Source organism: Plutella xylostella, chromosome 13 (assembly GCF_932276165.1).
Source record: "Plutella xylostella chromosome 13, ilPluXylo3.1, whole genome shotgun sequence".
NCBI classification, from domain to species: Eukaryota; Metazoa; Arthropoda; class Insecta; order Lepidoptera; family Plutellidae; genus Plutella; species Plutella xylostella.
The window spans coordinates 9,757,124-9,775,075 of NC_063993.1; the positions used below are offsets into that span (position 1 = coordinate 9,757,124).

Consider the following 17,952-nt stretch of genomic DNA (forward strand, 5'->3'; position numbering starts at 1 on the left):
TTAATTCAATTTTTAATAGCCTTTTACTCTTTCTGCAAGCTTAACCAGGCAGAATATGTTGGATTCAATTTTATGTGTATAAAAAACCGGCCAAGTGCGAGTCGGGCTCGCGCACAAAGGGTTCCGTAGCTTAAATCAACCTATCTCAAAAACTATAAGAGATACTTTGATCAAACCAAAAATCGTTGAAAGAGTTAATTAGCATGCATCACCTCTATTTTTTTTAGAATTTTATACCCCGTAGTTATAAAAATAGAGGGGGGGGACATACTTTTTACGACTTTGAGAGCTGATATCTCAAAAACCGTTCACTTTAAGAAAAATGTTTTTTAGAAAACTTTATATCATTTTAAAAGACCTTTCCATTGATACCCCACACGGGTATGTACATCGAAAAAAAAAATTTCATCCCTCAGTTACATGTATGGGGGGCCCCACCCCCAATTCTTTTTTTTACTATTTAGTGTCATATTTTTGTAGCGGTTCATACAACACATATTCCCATCAAATTTCATCACTGTAGTACTTATAGTTTCCGAGTAAATCGGCTGTGACAGACGGACAGACGGACAGACGGACAGACGGACATGACGAAACTATAAGGGTTCCGTTTTTGCCATTTTGGCTACGGAACCCTAATAAAAACTATATGTACGTACCACTCATATTGAGCAAATAAATATTTCTTTCTCCTTTCCTCCTACTTTCTAACTGAAACTTATCTGTTTAAAATATAACACTATGTAAAATAAACGACGATAGAGGAATTTTGTGGATGTAGGTGTAGGTAAATCCATAAACTCAACAGTTCAAATAGTATTTTAAATAACATTACCCAATTTCCGACGGGTACTTTGTTGCTTTAACGAAGGATACAAATATTTTCCTTTCATACCTTCATGACCTTTAAGAGTTTGTAATAAAATGTGTTGCATGTTTTTTTAGCCCAAGTATTTTCAGTGAAATGTCACAATATTGGTTATGATAACGATACTCCCACGATGCACATCATCTACAATACGCGTATCTACAAACATCATAAGCATAGTCATATCAAATATACTAACGTGACTTTTGTTTCGGGCTTAGATATAACATGCTGCACATGTAGGTTTCGGCTTAGTATACCCTTTTTGCAACACCCTGTATGTGTATATTTGCGCAGGTGGCGTACGGTGCTACGAAGTGCTACGGTGGTGCTACAAAGTGCTACGGTGCTACGTCGTAGTAGCTTGTAGCACCGTAGCACCCGTAGCACTTTGTATGTCAATACGTGATATTTACGATAAACTATGGATAAATACCTCATAAATACAATGTACCTACTTACCTACTACGCTCACGAGCTATGAAACAGTAATAAATACAGTAAAATATGTGTCTGTGTTCCATTTATTCCAGCTAATTCTGAACAAAAGAATATGTTCATTATAATTTACGAATTTTAAACATTCTAAATGCTCAATTAATTTTATTTTCCTCTGTTATACGTGTTCCGTCGCTAGGCCGTAGCCTCGCCATTTTAAATCCCACGGTAATATTTTAACAAGGTAACAAAATTCTCGAGTTACCTAAAAGCTTTGAAAGCATTAATGAAAATCCCTGAAACTTTTTATTATAAAATACTGCGGGTAGGTATAGTTTAGTATTATTTAATCGTAGCACCTAATTGGGTTATCAGTTGAAGCAGTTGTTTAGTGAAAAACTATCTTAAGACCGTAATTTTTATTTACCTCTAAAACAGAATTTGCTGTTCTCTGTTAAAGCTCAAATATTATCTGGGGAGTGTACCTGTACTAACACATCTACATATATTTTCTATATCTATTATATAGTATCCCTTTCCCATCATATCTAAATTAAATCAATAACATCGCCCTGCCAAATTTCGACAAAGTAATTTTCAGGGACACATTGATACAGCGCAGATTTTCCCACACCCATTCCTATATACCTACATACCTATAGCTACAGTGCTCAATATATGTATAGATCGCGACCGGGACGCCCTCAAATATAGGTCACGGTGATATTGGGCCAAGGTTGGCGCGCGGTTAATTGCATCCTTCACCCCGCATTTAGCAGCTGAGTGTTTCATTAGACTGATCCGTTTTGCACCGCCCTTGCAGATTTCTGAGCCCCCATTTCCACCCCTTAGTCACTGCGGCGCTGTTTAATTGAGTCAATTATTGACGGTGTTTCTTCTTTTGCTATATTAACGTACGCTTTTGTACTACTGTTCTCATGGAGAATTGAAATGAGGGAATTGCCAATTATTAAATGAATAGTGCAAATCAGTGAGGTCAATTTGCATTCACATTAACCTTTAAACCCGGGGGAGGAGAAAAATATACCTACCATAATCATATACAGTCAACGCTCATGTTACATATTTATGCTTTTTAATCTAACTTCCCTCAGCCCTCTCCCTCTCTGACCTATTTGAAGTTATAATGAGGTTTCCTTGTTGCAGGTTTTATAAATAGCAAGTGAACAATTATGATCGATATATCGGTGCGGCATGGATCGTGTGCTGTGCTGTGATTGGTCGGCATGGACATACAGAAGACACACCTGTGCCCCCGATTGGTGGATTACCTAACCATCGTCGGGGCGCGCCCCTACACGTCCGGGAAAGGCCTTGCGCCTGTTCAGGTAAGGTATTTTATTTATTTATAGGTCATCATCAACAGCCAGTATCGTCCACTGCTAGATATAGGCCTCTTATAGGTTGGTCTAGCGGGCCGGAGGGCGTCTCACGCTACGCTTACCAGTTCGTAGTCTCCACTCGGGACATTTTTTACCCACGGGTCATCGATAGATTTATAGGTACCAGCTAAAAGTTGCATTACTTCATCGATGCATGGGTGGGGCTTGAACATGCCGGATATTGAATTTCATCTTCCGATATGCACATTGTACCTAATATCCACTAAAACTTTATACTTAATCGTTTTCCAACTCAATCAAGTCGGAACTAATTGAACAGATCCCTGCTATTCGGACCCTGTACCAAAGATTAAGCCTTTTAAGACCCTGTGGAAGCAGAATTCGCTTCAGCACAAACATGGCTTAGTGTGGCTTAATGGAGGTGAATATTCATAGCCACGAAGCGTTTCAAACCCGTTAGCGATTTCAGTCACGTTTAAAAGGCGCCTTTTTTTTACGTTTATATGAAATATGAATTGAAATTAAATTTTCACGAATACATTTTAACTATATCAAGTACTACTCAAGGATTATTTTCTGTTCCGTGCAGGTTATTTAAAGAGGAATATTACAACAATCCAGTATAGATAGAAATAAAAGTAATTCAATAACTTTTAAGCCAAAACTGCTCAAAAAGGCAGTTTTATTGTACATTTTAAAGTAATTTTAAAGTTTTATTAAATTGTCTTTTTTGCGCTGAATACTTACTATACAAACATCAGATTAATGTCTACGAAGTTCCCCAGTTAATACGGAACTTAAACAGGGGTTAACGAACATCTTGTTGAATGTGCGCCTTGAGGAAACATCACGTCGTTCCTCGGAACATTCAATTTATAAACGCATCATTTAGCTTCAGCTCAAGATAAACTAAAGTATTTGAAAGTTTCAGAATTGTTCAAGATTCAGATAGGAAATTTAGCTGATTCTTGATACGAATGACATAGTTTCTCATAAAGATTACTCTCTGTTTTATTGTGAAAACATGGTTGGTACTTAGTTTATAGAAACCTGATTCTAGATTCGAAAACTATGTGTTAACACGATGTACCTAGTATACATAGATTATATGTTGTATCGTCATCCATTTCATGTTTTTTCCTTATACAGTTTTTTGTAAGGATGCAGGGGGATCGTAGAGATTCTGTGAAAACTTATTACTACTGGTAAATAAATAAATTAAATAATTATATTTTTGAATCAATCGTTTTAAGTTTCCACATTTCTAGGGGTGAAAAAAATACCTAGGCATATTCAGCTTTTAAATTGAAACCATAGCTATACCCACAACCAGATTGCTACCGTAGTATTATAACCTGAAATACTCCAATAGTAAATACCTCCAAGGTATCCAACCACAGCCACGCATTCCGCATTCCCTTTCATGAAACTGGGACAAGATCACACATTTATCACCCGGAGCGCGGTCGCAGCCGTGAACTTGCAGCCTCGCTCACGGTATGAATACTCGTAGGTAGTAAATAGGTGGTACCTGTATTATATATTTCTGTGAGATCTGAGAAAAAAAGGTACAGTCTAGAGAACAGAGGAATCAGATTCTCATGCAGTATTGTCACTCTGAGAGGGTTTCTTTGTTACTGTACAGTGTACATCATTTAATTTTGAAAGTGGGAAAGTTATGAATACTAAAAAATATAGATAGGTAAGTAGGACCTAAACTAGCTTTTCTCGAAAGCGTCACATCCGTGTTTATTTTGAAATATTTAGTTTTTTTCTTTTATGAAATACTTACATTGAATTCTGAAAACCTATGGATAAAAAATAGATTTGGGAGTTTTATCAGGATTTTAACCTTTTTACGATAGTAAAGTATACTTATTCAAGTAAATATGCTGAGTATACATGTATATGATTCAGAATTCTATTTCTCAGAAAAATATTCCTTATAACTGGTCACGTAACTTCGCAACTTATTTCCAACAAGTAGGCGTCCGATAGATAAGGAGCTTACTGAAAGTAGAAAGGGTAAAGTTTCTTTGTGAAGCCATATCTTTTTTCTGAAGCTCGAGCCGTCTGAAGAGTTAGGTCTTGGCCTATAGGATATTGTAACTGTACGTTGTTGTTCATTGTTATCACAAAAAAAAATATTTGTCATAGGGTACTTTTAAAGGTACACCTACAAGTATCGAAGAATGTGTATATGGATACAATCTAAAATACACATATTATTCTTACATACATGTAGGATCTATAATAATTTCTGAACGTGTAATAGAATTATTGTCTATGATGTTAACTTTTTTATAGCTCTCTTGAATATTGGCGTTTAGCAAGAAATATTGTTCTGTCGATTCATGGGTTTTTAATAAATTAAATAACGTTTATTTAAGTGCACCTGCGGTTTTATTTTCATCCCACAACTTTTGGGGGCTCGTCCGGGATGGAAATAAGCCAAAGGTGCTAAAGATGTTGTAAATAAGGTGTAAATAGGGTAGCGTGTTGGTGGCGATTCCCACACAGCAAAGATGGCGGCGTACTAGAAGGAACATTATTGTGAAAATACGGTGAAAATTATAAATTAATGAAGGTGAAATTAAGGTGGACATAAAAGCATAGAAGGTGATATATTTGAATACGGTGAAAGGTGTATACGTAATGGCTGATAAAGACGACACGATGCCGGCGGCGGGACAACCCTTGTTGCACAACATCGAGGCAACAATACCGCGGTTCTCGGGAGCGGACCCGACGTACACGGCGGCAAGGTGGGTGGAGGAGATAAACGACAATGCGGAGGTGTTCGCCTGGTCACCTTCACAGAAGCTGTTGATGGCGCGAAGGGCACTGACTGGGGTGGCAGGTCTGTGGCTCCGCTCTGAAAAAACATTTAAAACCTTCGAAGAACTGCAGAAGGCCCTGCTAAAGGAGTTCCCCGATGAAGTGAACACGAAGGATATTCACGAGCTGATGACCAATCGAAAGAAAAAACGGGACGAAAGCTGCTATGAGTACATGTTAATTATGAAGGAGCTGGGGAAGCGGGGTAAATTCCCGGACTACGTGGCAATACAATACATAGTAGATGGCATCGTCGACTTTGAGACGAACAAAGTCATGCTGTACGGAGTATCTACCTACTCTGTACTCAAGGAGAGGTTGCAGATCTACGAAACGATGAAGAAGAACTCCGCCAAGAATAACCATCCGGCGGCGACAACTATGGCAAAACGGACAGGTGCAGCGGTAGCGGCGAGAAACACTCCCACACCACCTCAAAGGAGATGTTTCCAGTGTGGAGACGTGAACCATTTCGCCAGCGATTGCAAAAACGGGGTGAAATGCTACAAGTGCAATCAGTTCGGCCATATTGCTCCGCATTGTCATGCAACTTCAAATACAACATCAATGGCAGAGCATCGAGGCCGTGAGGTTGGTACGAGCGGAACACAGCCACGACGGTCGATGTGCGTGACAGCGACGACGGCGGCGGCGGCGGCGGCGCACGATAATACAGATGGTGGTCAAGTTGGCAACACTGCAACAGTCTGTGGATGTTTTGACACTTCTGACGTGAGTAGTGATGACAGTTGTCAAACCCCTATGAGTTGTCAAACTTTTGTAAACAAACTTCGAAAACAAAACATGTCGGTAAAGTTTATTCAGATTGGTGATAAAAAGTTAGAATGTTTGGTAGATTCCGGTAGCGATTTAAATTTAATAACTGAAGATGTGTTTCCGATGATGACGGTGAATAATTATGTAAAAGAAAAGGTTGAGATGTCTGGCCTAGGTTGTTCCAAAGTTTCGTCTTTAGGCAAGTTTAACTCTGTACTAGAAATAGACGGAAATTGTTATGAGTTACTGTTTTATATTGTTCCTAAAGATGCAATGCCTTATAAAATGATTTTAGGTCAACCTTTCTTGGACAAAACAATGGTTATTTTTGATAAAGGGTCAGTGAATATTATACCTCAGGGTGAGTACCAATTCCTACAATGTTTGGTTTCAGATGAATCAAATGTAACACCAATAGCTTATGTACCAGATCCTGAAATAAGACTGAAAACTGAACAACTAGTGAATAATTACAAGCCTGTACAAACAAAAGAAGCCCCAATTGAGATGCGAATAATTTTAAAAGATGATATCCCAGTTGCCCAGCGGCCAAGGCGACTGTCATTTAAAGAGCAAGAGGATGTTGATAACCAAATAGGTGAGTGGTTGGATAAGGGCATAATAAAGCCAAGTTTCTCGGAGTATGCTAGTCCTCTGGTCTTAGTAAAAAGGAAGAATGGTAAACTAAGAGTTTGTGTGGATTATCGGCGTGTCAATGATAAGATGGTGAAAGATGAATTTCCATTACCGATTATTGAGGATCATATTGACAAGCTGCAGAAGGCTAAGGTGTACAGCAAGATCGATTTAAAAGATGCGTTCTTCCATTTGAGAATAAAAGATGAGTGTACAAAGTACACAGCCTTTGTGACACATAACGGACAGTACGAGTTCACGAGAGCACCATTTGGATTATCAATATGCCCGAACTATTTCACACGTTTTATCACTATCATTTTCAGGGAGCTGATCAATAAGGGATATGTTATGGTCTTCATCGATGATGTCATTATACCAGCAACTGATTACAAGGAGGCTTTGGAGAGATTGACCGAGGTGTTAAAGGTGGCTGCTGAATATGGTCTGCAGATAAACTGGAACAAGTGTGAGCTACTAACAACTAAAGTAGAATATCTTGGATATGTAATAGAAGACGGAACAATCAGACCATCACCAGACAAGACGGATGCTGTGATGAACTTCCCGAAGCCCAAAACCGTGAAGCAGGTGCAGAGCTACATAGGATTGACATCCTATTTCAGAAAATTTATTGAAGGATATGCTGTTATAGCCAGACCACTGACGGAGCTGTTGAAGAATGATGTGCCATTTCATTTTGGTGAAGAGGAAGAAAAAGCATTTCAAGATCTGAAAAAGAAGTTGTGTGAGTATCCAATTTTGAAGATCTTTAATCCTGCTCTCCAGACAGAATTACATACAGATGCCTCTCAGCAAGCAATATCCGCTATACTCATGCAGAAAGATCCTAATGACAACACCATGCATCCTGTATATTACATGAGTAAGAAGACAACAGATTCTGAAAAGAAGTATACAAGTTATGAGCTGGAGGCCTTAGCAATCATTGAAGGTGTAAAGAAGTTTAGAAAATATCTGTTGGGCATTCCATTCAAGATTGTTACAGATTGCTTAGCATTTGAGATGACACTTAAGAAGAAGGACTTAACTACGAGGGTGGCAAGATGGGTTTTGTTACTGCAAGACTATGATTACACAGTAGAACACAGGTCCGGTTCAAAGATGAGACATGTTGATGCCTTGAGTCGGAACCCATGCATTGCCGTAGTTACGAGTGGTATTCACAACCAAATAAGACTGGCGCAGCAATCAGATGATGGTGTAAAGGCTATAATGGAGGTGGTTCAGACTAAACCTTATGCTGATTACTATGAACATAATGGTTTGCTATACAAAGGTGATAGAGGACAGATAGTCATACCAAAAGGAATGGAAATAGATATAATAAGAAGAACACATGCAATTGGGCATTTCGCTAAGAGGAAAATGTTAGACATGATCGATAAAGACTACTTTATTAAAGATTTGGCACGGAAGATAGATGAGTTTATAGTAACGTGTATCCCATGCATACTAGCATCGAAGAAAGAAGGCAAACAAGAAGGTTACTTAAATAGCATTGAGAAGGCAAGTATACCATTAAGTACGCTACATATTGATCATATAGGACCACTTTCTGAGACGAAGAAGCAATACAACTATATATTGACTGTGGTTGATGCCTTTACCAAGTTTGTATGGTTATTCCCCACCAAAGGAACCACAGCAAAGGAGACGTTAGATAAGATGCTCATCCACCAACAGACATTTGGAAATGCTGACAGAATCATATCAGATAGAGGAGCTGCCTTTACTAGTAATGACTGTGCAGAGTACTGTAATCGTGAGAATATCCAACACATTCAAATAACAACTGGAGTTCCTCGAGGAAACGGGCAAGTGGAAAGGATTCATAGAATTATAGTTTCAGTTTTAACTAAGCTATGCATAGAAGATGAAAAGTTATGGTATAGACATGTAAGCAGTGTGCAAAGGATGATTAACAGTACATATCAGCGAAGTGTGGGCATGAGTCCGTATGAGTTACTCATTGGTACAAAAATGAGACAGAAGGAAGATGTAGAGTTACTTAAATTACTACTAGAAGAAGAACATAAAGAATTTATGGATAGTAGAGATAAGAACCGTGAGATGGCTAAGATTCAGATAATGAAGTTGCAGGAAGAAAATCGACGTAGTTACAACAAGAAAAGGAAAGAGAGTGTCAAGTATGGCGTTGGTGACTTGGTAGCTATCAAACGGACACAGTTTGGGACTAGCATGAAACTGAGAGCAAAGTACCTTGGTCCATACAAAGTTATGAAGGTGAAAGGCAAAGACCGCTATGATGTGCAGAAGGCGGATAGCTCTGCAGAAGGGCCAAACAACACATCTACGGCTGCAGACTGCATGAAGCCATGGCCTACGACCTTAGGTTAATAATAGTTAGGTATGATCCTTGTGTGTATTTTATTCACTGAAAGTTCATGTTTTCAGGGTACCTGTTTTTGTTTATGTAATTTTAAAGGCATTGCAACAACCTGGTTTAATGATATATTTTGTGTTTTGCATAATGTACAGTTTTAGTAAAAAATTGCGTCAGGCAGGAGTTAATTTTATGTTTGTCGTTAAGTAAATTTTGTAAAGATTGCATCAGGAAGGATGTTTTGCGTTATGTTAAATATAGTAGGTATATTGTGTTAAGTTAAATGTAGTACAATGTAAAGAATGTTCTTTATTGATGAAATGTTACCTATTTACATTGTCGTGCTAAGTATTTTTGTTGTAAAGTTTATATTTTGTTAAGTATTAAGTAAAATTTACTGAAAGTTGCAGATTTTATATTTTTATAAAAAGTTTTCAAAATGATGTTTAAAGGTAGAGTACTTTATAAAATTTGTTTTTCATAGTCTGAGGGCAGACTATCTGCAGGATGGCCGAGCTGTAGGATCTATAATAATTTCTGAACGTAGTGTAATAGAATTATTGTCTATGATGTTAACTTTTTTATAGCTCTCTTGAATATTGGCGTTTAGCAAGAAATATTGTTCTGTCGATTCATGGGTTTTTAATAAATTAAATAACGTTTATTTAAGTGCACCTGCGGTTTTATTTTCATCCCACATACAGGGTGTTGCAAAAAGGGTAGGTATACTAATATACTCTTATTACTCTGTATGTGGGAGAAAAACATCTTATCATTCCGACTCCTACTAGTAATAATACCTTGAAATAATACCATTTGAATGATTCATACGTTTAGTGATAGTGATATAAATGATTACTATCATACATAATGAACGGTTTCATAAATAATGGATCTACTATTGCATTAAGTATGTAATCGCTATTCCAGTAGGTACTCTTGAATAATATTTTACCATAAAAACTCTTTCTCTCCTCAGTTTATTCGATTTTTTCTCACTGTTCTCTAGAAAGCTTTTTCAGGATTTACATGTGAAGTATTCGTATAAACAGAAGATCGAAATATTCAGTTGATCTTCTAAGTTCTAACACTTTTAGGCAGGTACATCTCACAAATGTAAAATAGCTCTTGTGTGTTTCTAATTGTGTATTGTGTGTTTTTTTTGTTTAGAATATAGATACTAACATATGATAAGAACATATATACTTAGACCGCTAGTTGTCTGTTGAATAAATAAATTATTATTATTATTATTATAATACATAAAAACATCGAATCCTTTTGAGTGCTGCAGTTTTGGACGTCCCTATACCAGCAAATTAATCTCCTGTAACCAGTGCCCTCAATTTCCCTATTGTTGTAGGTAATTGAAGTGTCTGGATCGGTTGCCTTCCTGTTATACTGCGATGTTGACGTTGTTTCGTGGCTTGTCAGCGTTGAGGATGAATGCACCCAAGTTGGCGTTGATCTATGCTTGCAATTGATACAGAAATATACCAAAAAACTGCTCTTCCTTCTTCCCAGGCACCTGATCTGCTCGCCTGGACATACTTACTTACTTGTGTACTTCTATCAGCCCGAGAGCGCCAAGTCTTTAGGCTCCTTTTTCAGCCTTTTGCCGAGTCCTAGTATCTTTCAGCCGCTACTGGTCAATGCAGTTCCATAGAAGAGATTTATTCCAAACCTGGTCTGAGCTTCTCCGTCGATACTGACCTCAAGCCACAATGAACTGTCGAAGCCTCTATGGCTGTGTCTCTGTGATCGAATTATTGCTTTATTGTTTTATCTTTTATTTTAACTCTAAATTTCTTTCAGCTGTTACGCATTATCCACCTCAAACGCCAGAACGTATGCATCAAAATCACATGTCTTCCTTGTCCCCAGGCTCCCGAGTTGCTCCGCCGCTACCCGCTGACCAACCACGATGACTTCCCCCTGCCCCTGGACATGGTGTACTTCTGCCAGCCCGACGGCTGCGTGTCGGTGGGGCCGAGGCGCGCCAGCCATGGTGCAGCCAATAGAGATGCCTCGTCCTTTGTGTTCACGCTTACAGATAAGGACTCGGGTAAGTGATTGGATGATTGAAAACAGATTTATTGAAGAATTAGGGGTGTAATAAGTTTTGAAAGAAAGAAACGTTTTGCGTTTTGTGATAAACTGATATTTTTTTAACTTAGGAAAACTAACGAAAAACATGTTTTTGTCGAAGTGAAGACTGGAAACTTCTAGGGAAATCAGATACGCGGAGTTGCAGAAAGGAACATTAAGATAATGTTGGAAGTAAACCAATGTCTATCTCTTTCTGTCCGTGTACTGTCATAGCAAGGCAGCTAAAATTATACATTTAAGGTCGAAATTAGCTTAAAGTTCCTTTTTTGTAACACAGCGAAAGTTAATAACTTCTCTAATACCCATAAATGCCAAGTGAACTCGTTAATAATAGGTACATTTAATAGCGAACACGTCACAAAAAGGCATTATCCTTACATGTGTCGTAATTTATAGGTTTAATACAACGTCGTGTTTTGTGACCATGAAAATACATACTGTAGTTTAAGTGCTACATAAAGAAGCGCTTTCCACGCTCCCATAGTGTGGTATTAACCTCAATCTTGTGTATAAAATGATCGTAAATGCTCCCGTATGGAGTCGCTAGTTTATTGCTATGATTTGCATCATCCTATAAGCATGAGTCATAGAGATTGTGTATCTGCGCACTAGTGAAAGTTTATACTTAATAAAGGATTTTTATTGCGTTTTGAATGTAAAGCGAGCATCATATTATTATCTATAAACGGCCTTGCAACTTTGCTGGTCTAGTCAGCAATTCTCCTACCATCTCTAGCCCACCATTAATAACCATAACCTTTTTTCCACGTATCGTTCATCAAATTGTCATTGCCTGACTGCCTGAAACAAGCAGAATTCAGCTTGACACAATATTTATTGTCAACGGGGGTTGATCCCGCACCAACCACCATCCACCAACCCTCAGTGACTTTCCAGTTACGGCTAGTTACTCCCTTGAGGCAATCCGATAAAGGTACGAGTGTGGTAGCCATCATACCCAGCGGATCCACTAGAGGAGTATAACTTTACCAATAACCCGTGTATTCTGTACACAGGTAAAACGCGTTACGGAGTATGCCTCAACTTCTACCGGGCGGTGGAGCGCGCGGCGCCGCGCCCCGACCGCGGCATGCTGCGGAGAGAGTCATGGAGGAAGTCCATGGAGAAGTCCTCAGACTCGGCCTTCTCGAGGTGAATACCGCTCTTGTTGCAGCCTCCTTAAGAGTCAGTTTGTATTGTCAGCGTCCGGGATCGCGGCATGCTGCGTAGAGAGTCCTGGAGGAAATCCATGGAGAAGTCCTCAGACTCGACCTTCTCGAGGTGAATACCGCTCTTGTTGCAGCAGACTTAAGACTCAGTTTGTATTGTCAGCGTCCAGGACTAAGGCATGCTGCGCCGGGAGTCCTGGAGGAAGTCCATGGAGAAGTCCTCAGACTCGGCCTTCTCGAGGTGAATACCGCTCTTTTTTCAGTAGATTTGGGAGTCTTTTTGCCCAGTCAGACTTAGGCTGTGTTCCCAGTACAGCACAGAATATTACATGTCAGTAGGTTTGCTGCCAATAAGTGCGTTGTTTTTGGAGGTGTTGTAAGGGATTAATTTTAATTGTCTTCTGTTATAGGTAAGCAATTAATTGAAAATATGCCTACGCAAGGTAGGCGCACAGCCCACCTACATAGTTGTAATTTTCCGAGGGAAGTTTGGAGGCCCACACAACTTTTTCCATTAGTACCTACCAACGAGAGACAATTTGTAGCACAACGTAGGTGTGTGCATTCAATCGTAATAAATAAGTTTGCTGTGAAATTTTACGGCTAAATGGGACGAGCATTTTTACGATGTCGGTGAAATGTGACTTTATTAGATCGATCCCAATTTAATGGTTATAGCTTTCACTGTGGCATTGAACTTACCAGCGAAGTACATGAGTGCATTAATGAACTATGCGTCTGTCATAAACAGAGGACTTAATTTTCTTTTTAGTACATAAAAATACAGAAAGGTTCTAGTATCCGAGTGCAAGGAGCCAGGTGCAGGGACTAACAACTTCACACTGAATAGAATAGAATTGCGAGCATTGTGAAATGCTATACAGGTTCTTGCAAATGCAAGCGAAGCAAGTGAAAAGGAGGATTCAGCTCGTTATTCTGAAATTCAATTTTGCTATTGGTATTGTAAAATCATATATCTATTTTGTCATAATGTGCGCAGATGACCATTTGGTCCCATCATTGTTCGTATGGGATGAAGGCAAGTGGAATGTATATGGATGTGTCATACTAAACGGGCCTTATTCGTCTAATGCTATAACTTGCTCCGAATCCTCTCTAACCTCATCATTCATTACATAGTGATATTTTGGCAAGATAGGTACATTCATATTTCTTACACATACAGAAGCAGTGGACTAACCCATCCCCTTGTTCCAGTGACTACAGAAGCAGCAACATCGGCCCTTCCGACTCGGAGCGCGAGTCCAGCGCGCCCGCGCCGCGGCTGCTGGCTCCGGACTCGGAGAGCGGCGGAGACACGCCCAGCCCTAGAGCCAGTCGGAAGAGACCGGTATATAGCTATCATGATAATGATGCTGAGTTTTTTTTAAACAAAATTTGTACTAGTTACAAGAAGCCGCTTATCATCACCCAGGGTGTTTTTAACCTCGTGTGATTGACTGTTGTTTTTCTCTCCTCCAAGGATATTTTGAAGTAGCTCCATGGCTTTGCCGCACGGTCTCATAAAATAGCCCAGCGACCTATAGTATACGACCTAAGTATTTCTCATTTACAGTTTTCATTTCTAGATGTAATGGGAATTGGATCACGCTCGCAGCATTGCCCTATATACGTGACTGCCGCAAATGTCTTTTTCACATTAGGGAGTACGTATTTATTGTAATGCCTGAAATAGGTCACGTACCCTTAGCCCCTGAATGTGGGCATTAGCAAGCCGCAAAGGAGGACTTTTTGTGTTGGACATTTAAGTGTATATTATGTATGATCGAAATACTCCATCCGTTTCGAGCCACAAAACACATACACTCACAGAAATATACACACATACAGCAGTCTGACTCAAAGACATCTGACCCTTCAAGATGCTGCTGATAATGCTGCGAAGGACACATCGTTTTTTTTTTTACTATTAAGCTACCTAAATCCAATTATATTATTACCTACGTTAAACTAGCGATGATACCAATTTAATGTGGTACCGGCTGGATGTTTAACATCGTATGGCACGCGCATCAGCAGTGGTCAGTGGCTGTAGCTCAAAATTTTTTGCTTCTCAACGCGTCCCTTGCACCCCGACGTGTTTATAACATATAGCAGGAGGTTGACTAAAAACGAACGAACGAGAGCTGTCGTGCAATCGGCACGTATACAACGAGATAGAGTCGTGGCTCTCACAGCAGCGCTCCGAAAATTAGTTTTACGTCATATAGAGTGACCCCCAGAACCTTGCTAACCATGGTGTATTGTTACAGCGCATCCGCAACCACTCTCTAACGTCCATCTGCCTGCTGTCGCACCACCCGTTCCTGTCCACCTTCCGCGAGTGTCTGTTCATACTGAAGCGACTCATCGACGCGTGTAACGAGTCGAGCAGCCCGCGCCGAGTCGGCGCCTCCAGACAACTCTTCAGGTGAGCACTGTAGCCGTCTCGCTCGCACTCACAGCTGTGCTATAGGAGAGAGCGGGACGTCGCGAGTGTCTGTTCATACTGAAGCGACTCATCGACGCATGCAACGAGTCTAGCAGCCCGCGTCGCGTCGGCGCCTCCAAGCAACTCTTCAGGTGAGCACTGTAGCCGTCTCGCTCGCACTCGCAGCTGTTCTATAGGAGAGAGCGGTACGTCGCGAGTGTCTATTCATTCTGAAGCGACTCCTGGCAACTCTTGAGGTACCTAATATACTTTCTGTGAATCATTGACTAACATGAATAAAAACACTACAATGCTGACTCCTTTAATTCGTGTAGGTATATACTGGATATGGACTTCAGTCAGTCAACCCTGAGTGCTAGAGTATTGCCTTCCATGTCCAAAACACTGTGAGCAGTTTACCTTTCATAATAATATGTACATCCGAGTCCGCGTTGTTCTTACTGCAACTGGCAAAGTATTTCATCGATGCTAGTTTAAATAAAAAACGCATATTTTTCGGGATACTTATGAAATAATCATCATCAGCTGATAATAAAAATATTCTCCAGACCAAGAAAACCGAAAACTAGATTGTAATATAAAATCTCATTCCGCCCTGTGGATTCTTCGAAACATAATTGGAATTCACAGAAGTAAAAGTTTGTGCGAAATTGAAAGTCAGACGAGGGCGATACCCTTAGGTCTGGTTAAATGAAGACCTACAATTTGCGACTTTCTATGTAGATTGTAGGCGGATAATTTTCTCTTCAGCTGTAACAAAAATCCTTTCAAATATTTTTTGTTGTCAAGTAATTTTAGGATGAATTGAATTTCTAGATGACGCGATATTTTACGTCGGACCAAGGAAAAAAGGCAAACAAAAAGTTTGATCGTACCTACCCGATAACAGCTTTATAGTGGTGAGAATAGGACGCTCATATTTTTATATATATGTTGGTGCAATTAATCGTATGTTCGGCATACGTATCGACAAACTATTTTTGGTGACAGAAGCATTAATTAAATAATGTTATTACGATTGCCGATTAATGAAACATGTGCCGGACACCCTGTAGTTATAAATATAATAATTCAAAACAACCTAACCCCTACTCCTCTCCACAGGGACACAGTGTGGTCGGTGCTCACGGGACAAGCCTATGACAACACGCCAACTATAGTGCTGCACGACGTGAAGGAAATAGAGACGTGGATCCTGCGCCTGCTGTCGGCACCCGTGCCTGTGCCGGGGAAGACTAGGGTGCAGCTTGAGGTGAGCAGAATATGATGATTGCAGTTGCAATCTATTGTTTCAACGAGCAAGTTTTAGTTTTTTACAGGGCTAAAAATAAAATGTGTTGGGGTGGTATTGACAGAATGATAATTTCTTTCTTTCATTAGTAGTACTTTTGTGCCATGTCAAACTTAATAAACCATCAATGATTGAGGGACTACTACGTTAAACGGAGCTGTTTGCTCCGTCGCCGCTTCCAAACTCAAATTCAATAGGAAACAGCCAGCAATCTACTACGAGGGGTCCTGATAGTCAGTTGTTTAGCTCGATAAGGTACACAGGTGTATATTTGTTATATTATGTATAAATGTATGATTGTGTGCAGGTGCTCTCGCCCACCGCGCACGCGCCGCTGGTGTTCGCGCTGCCGGACCACACCCGGTTCACCCTCGTGGACTTCCCGCTGCATCTGCCCTTGGAGCTGTTGGGTAAGATAACGTTCATGTAATACAGTAAAAAAGCTGTTTGTGCAGGTTAACCTCGCGAGGTTTTCTTTCACCGTAAGAATACGATGTATAAAAAAATTAATTACTTCTATATATGTATTTTTGGAACGATTAGTGAGCTGCATGAAACCTGAGCCCCACTCAGTAGAAATGTCACTTATAAATAGGGGTAAATATTGCGAGTTAGTTAATAAATGTATTAAAGAAAGAAAGAAAGAAAGAAACATTTATTTGACACACTGAACAATAAAAAACAGAAACAAAAAGAAAAAAAGAATACTACAAATAATTTATATGAAAAGAAAAAAACAGAAAATAATACAAACAAGCACGGTTGCTGTTCAGAGCGTCAAAAAGGCACCAGCTCAGCGTGTGCTGTGCCCAGGAGGCCACAGCGCTGGTTTTCAGCTGGCCCTAAGAGTTGTGACCTCAGTCACGAACGCGAGGTACTTAATTAGGATGGGTTGTGTTGTGTTGTGTGTGTGTGTGTGTGTGTGTGGAATGTGTGTATATTACCATTGCTCTAGCATGGCAGTTATAACAATAATAATATATGTAATAAATTAATGGCTTTACCAGTAACTAACCAGATTTTCAAAGGGCCTTTGAAAACAAATTCCAGTAGGTACATTGTACATTTATAAATAAACCCAACTTACAATAATTAGAATTCATAGACTTAATTGTAGAATCCTAGACGCAGCCGTGGGCAGGCCAGACTAAGCAAATTAATCTTAGCTTAAACACATTGCGCTGCCTCACAATGACTCGCTTAGACCTAAATAGCTTGAAAGAAACATTTATCTCTGTTTTGTTAACAAATCCAATTATTCCCCAGACTGTGTTAAGTTCCATGCCTGTATAATTGTACGATTATTATACCATCTGTTTTCTTAGAAACTTGCTTAAAAGCTTTGCGCTTTCATGAAAGTTTCAAATGCCAACCTCAATTAAGTATGTTAATGTGTAATTTTCGGGAATAATTAAATTGGATGCTATGTACTTACCTACGTGGTAATCTTAAATGTCGTAGTGGGGCCTAATGAACTATCTAAAAGCAATTTTGTAGTTTCTTTTTTGTCCATAGATTGTACATTAACAGGTGCGACGATTAGTTTTACACGTTTATTAAACATAAAAGAAAATATATACACGTAGTCATTCGCACATATAAATATAGAAAATTAATAGGAGAATGGCGGCCTTTGCATACC

The 17,952-nt window shown here is 39.4% G+C and overlaps 1 protein-coding gene across 1 annotated transcript in view; it reads left to right on the plus strand.

The window, feature by feature from the left end:
• The window catches only part of LOC105385264 (MAP kinase-activating death domain protein), a 71,943-nt gene that overhangs the window by 17,559 nt on the left and 36,432 nt on the right, over positions 1-17,952 (plus strand). Inside the window, exons 2-8 of the mRNA XM_048625050.1 lie at positions 2,474-2,655; positions 11,174-11,354; positions 12,415-12,550; positions 13,786-13,918; positions 14,841-14,998; positions 16,124-16,271; positions 16,618-16,720. Coding sequence (XP_048481007.1) covers positions 2,554-2,655; positions 11,174-11,354; positions 12,415-12,550; positions 13,786-13,918; positions 14,841-14,998; positions 16,124-16,271; positions 16,618-16,720 — 961 coding nt within the window. The 5' untranslated portion in view covers positions 2,474-2,553. The remainder of the gene's footprint in view (positions 1-2,473; positions 2,656-11,173; positions 11,355-12,414; positions 12,551-13,785; positions 13,919-14,840; positions 14,999-16,123; positions 16,272-16,617; positions 16,721-17,952) is intronic.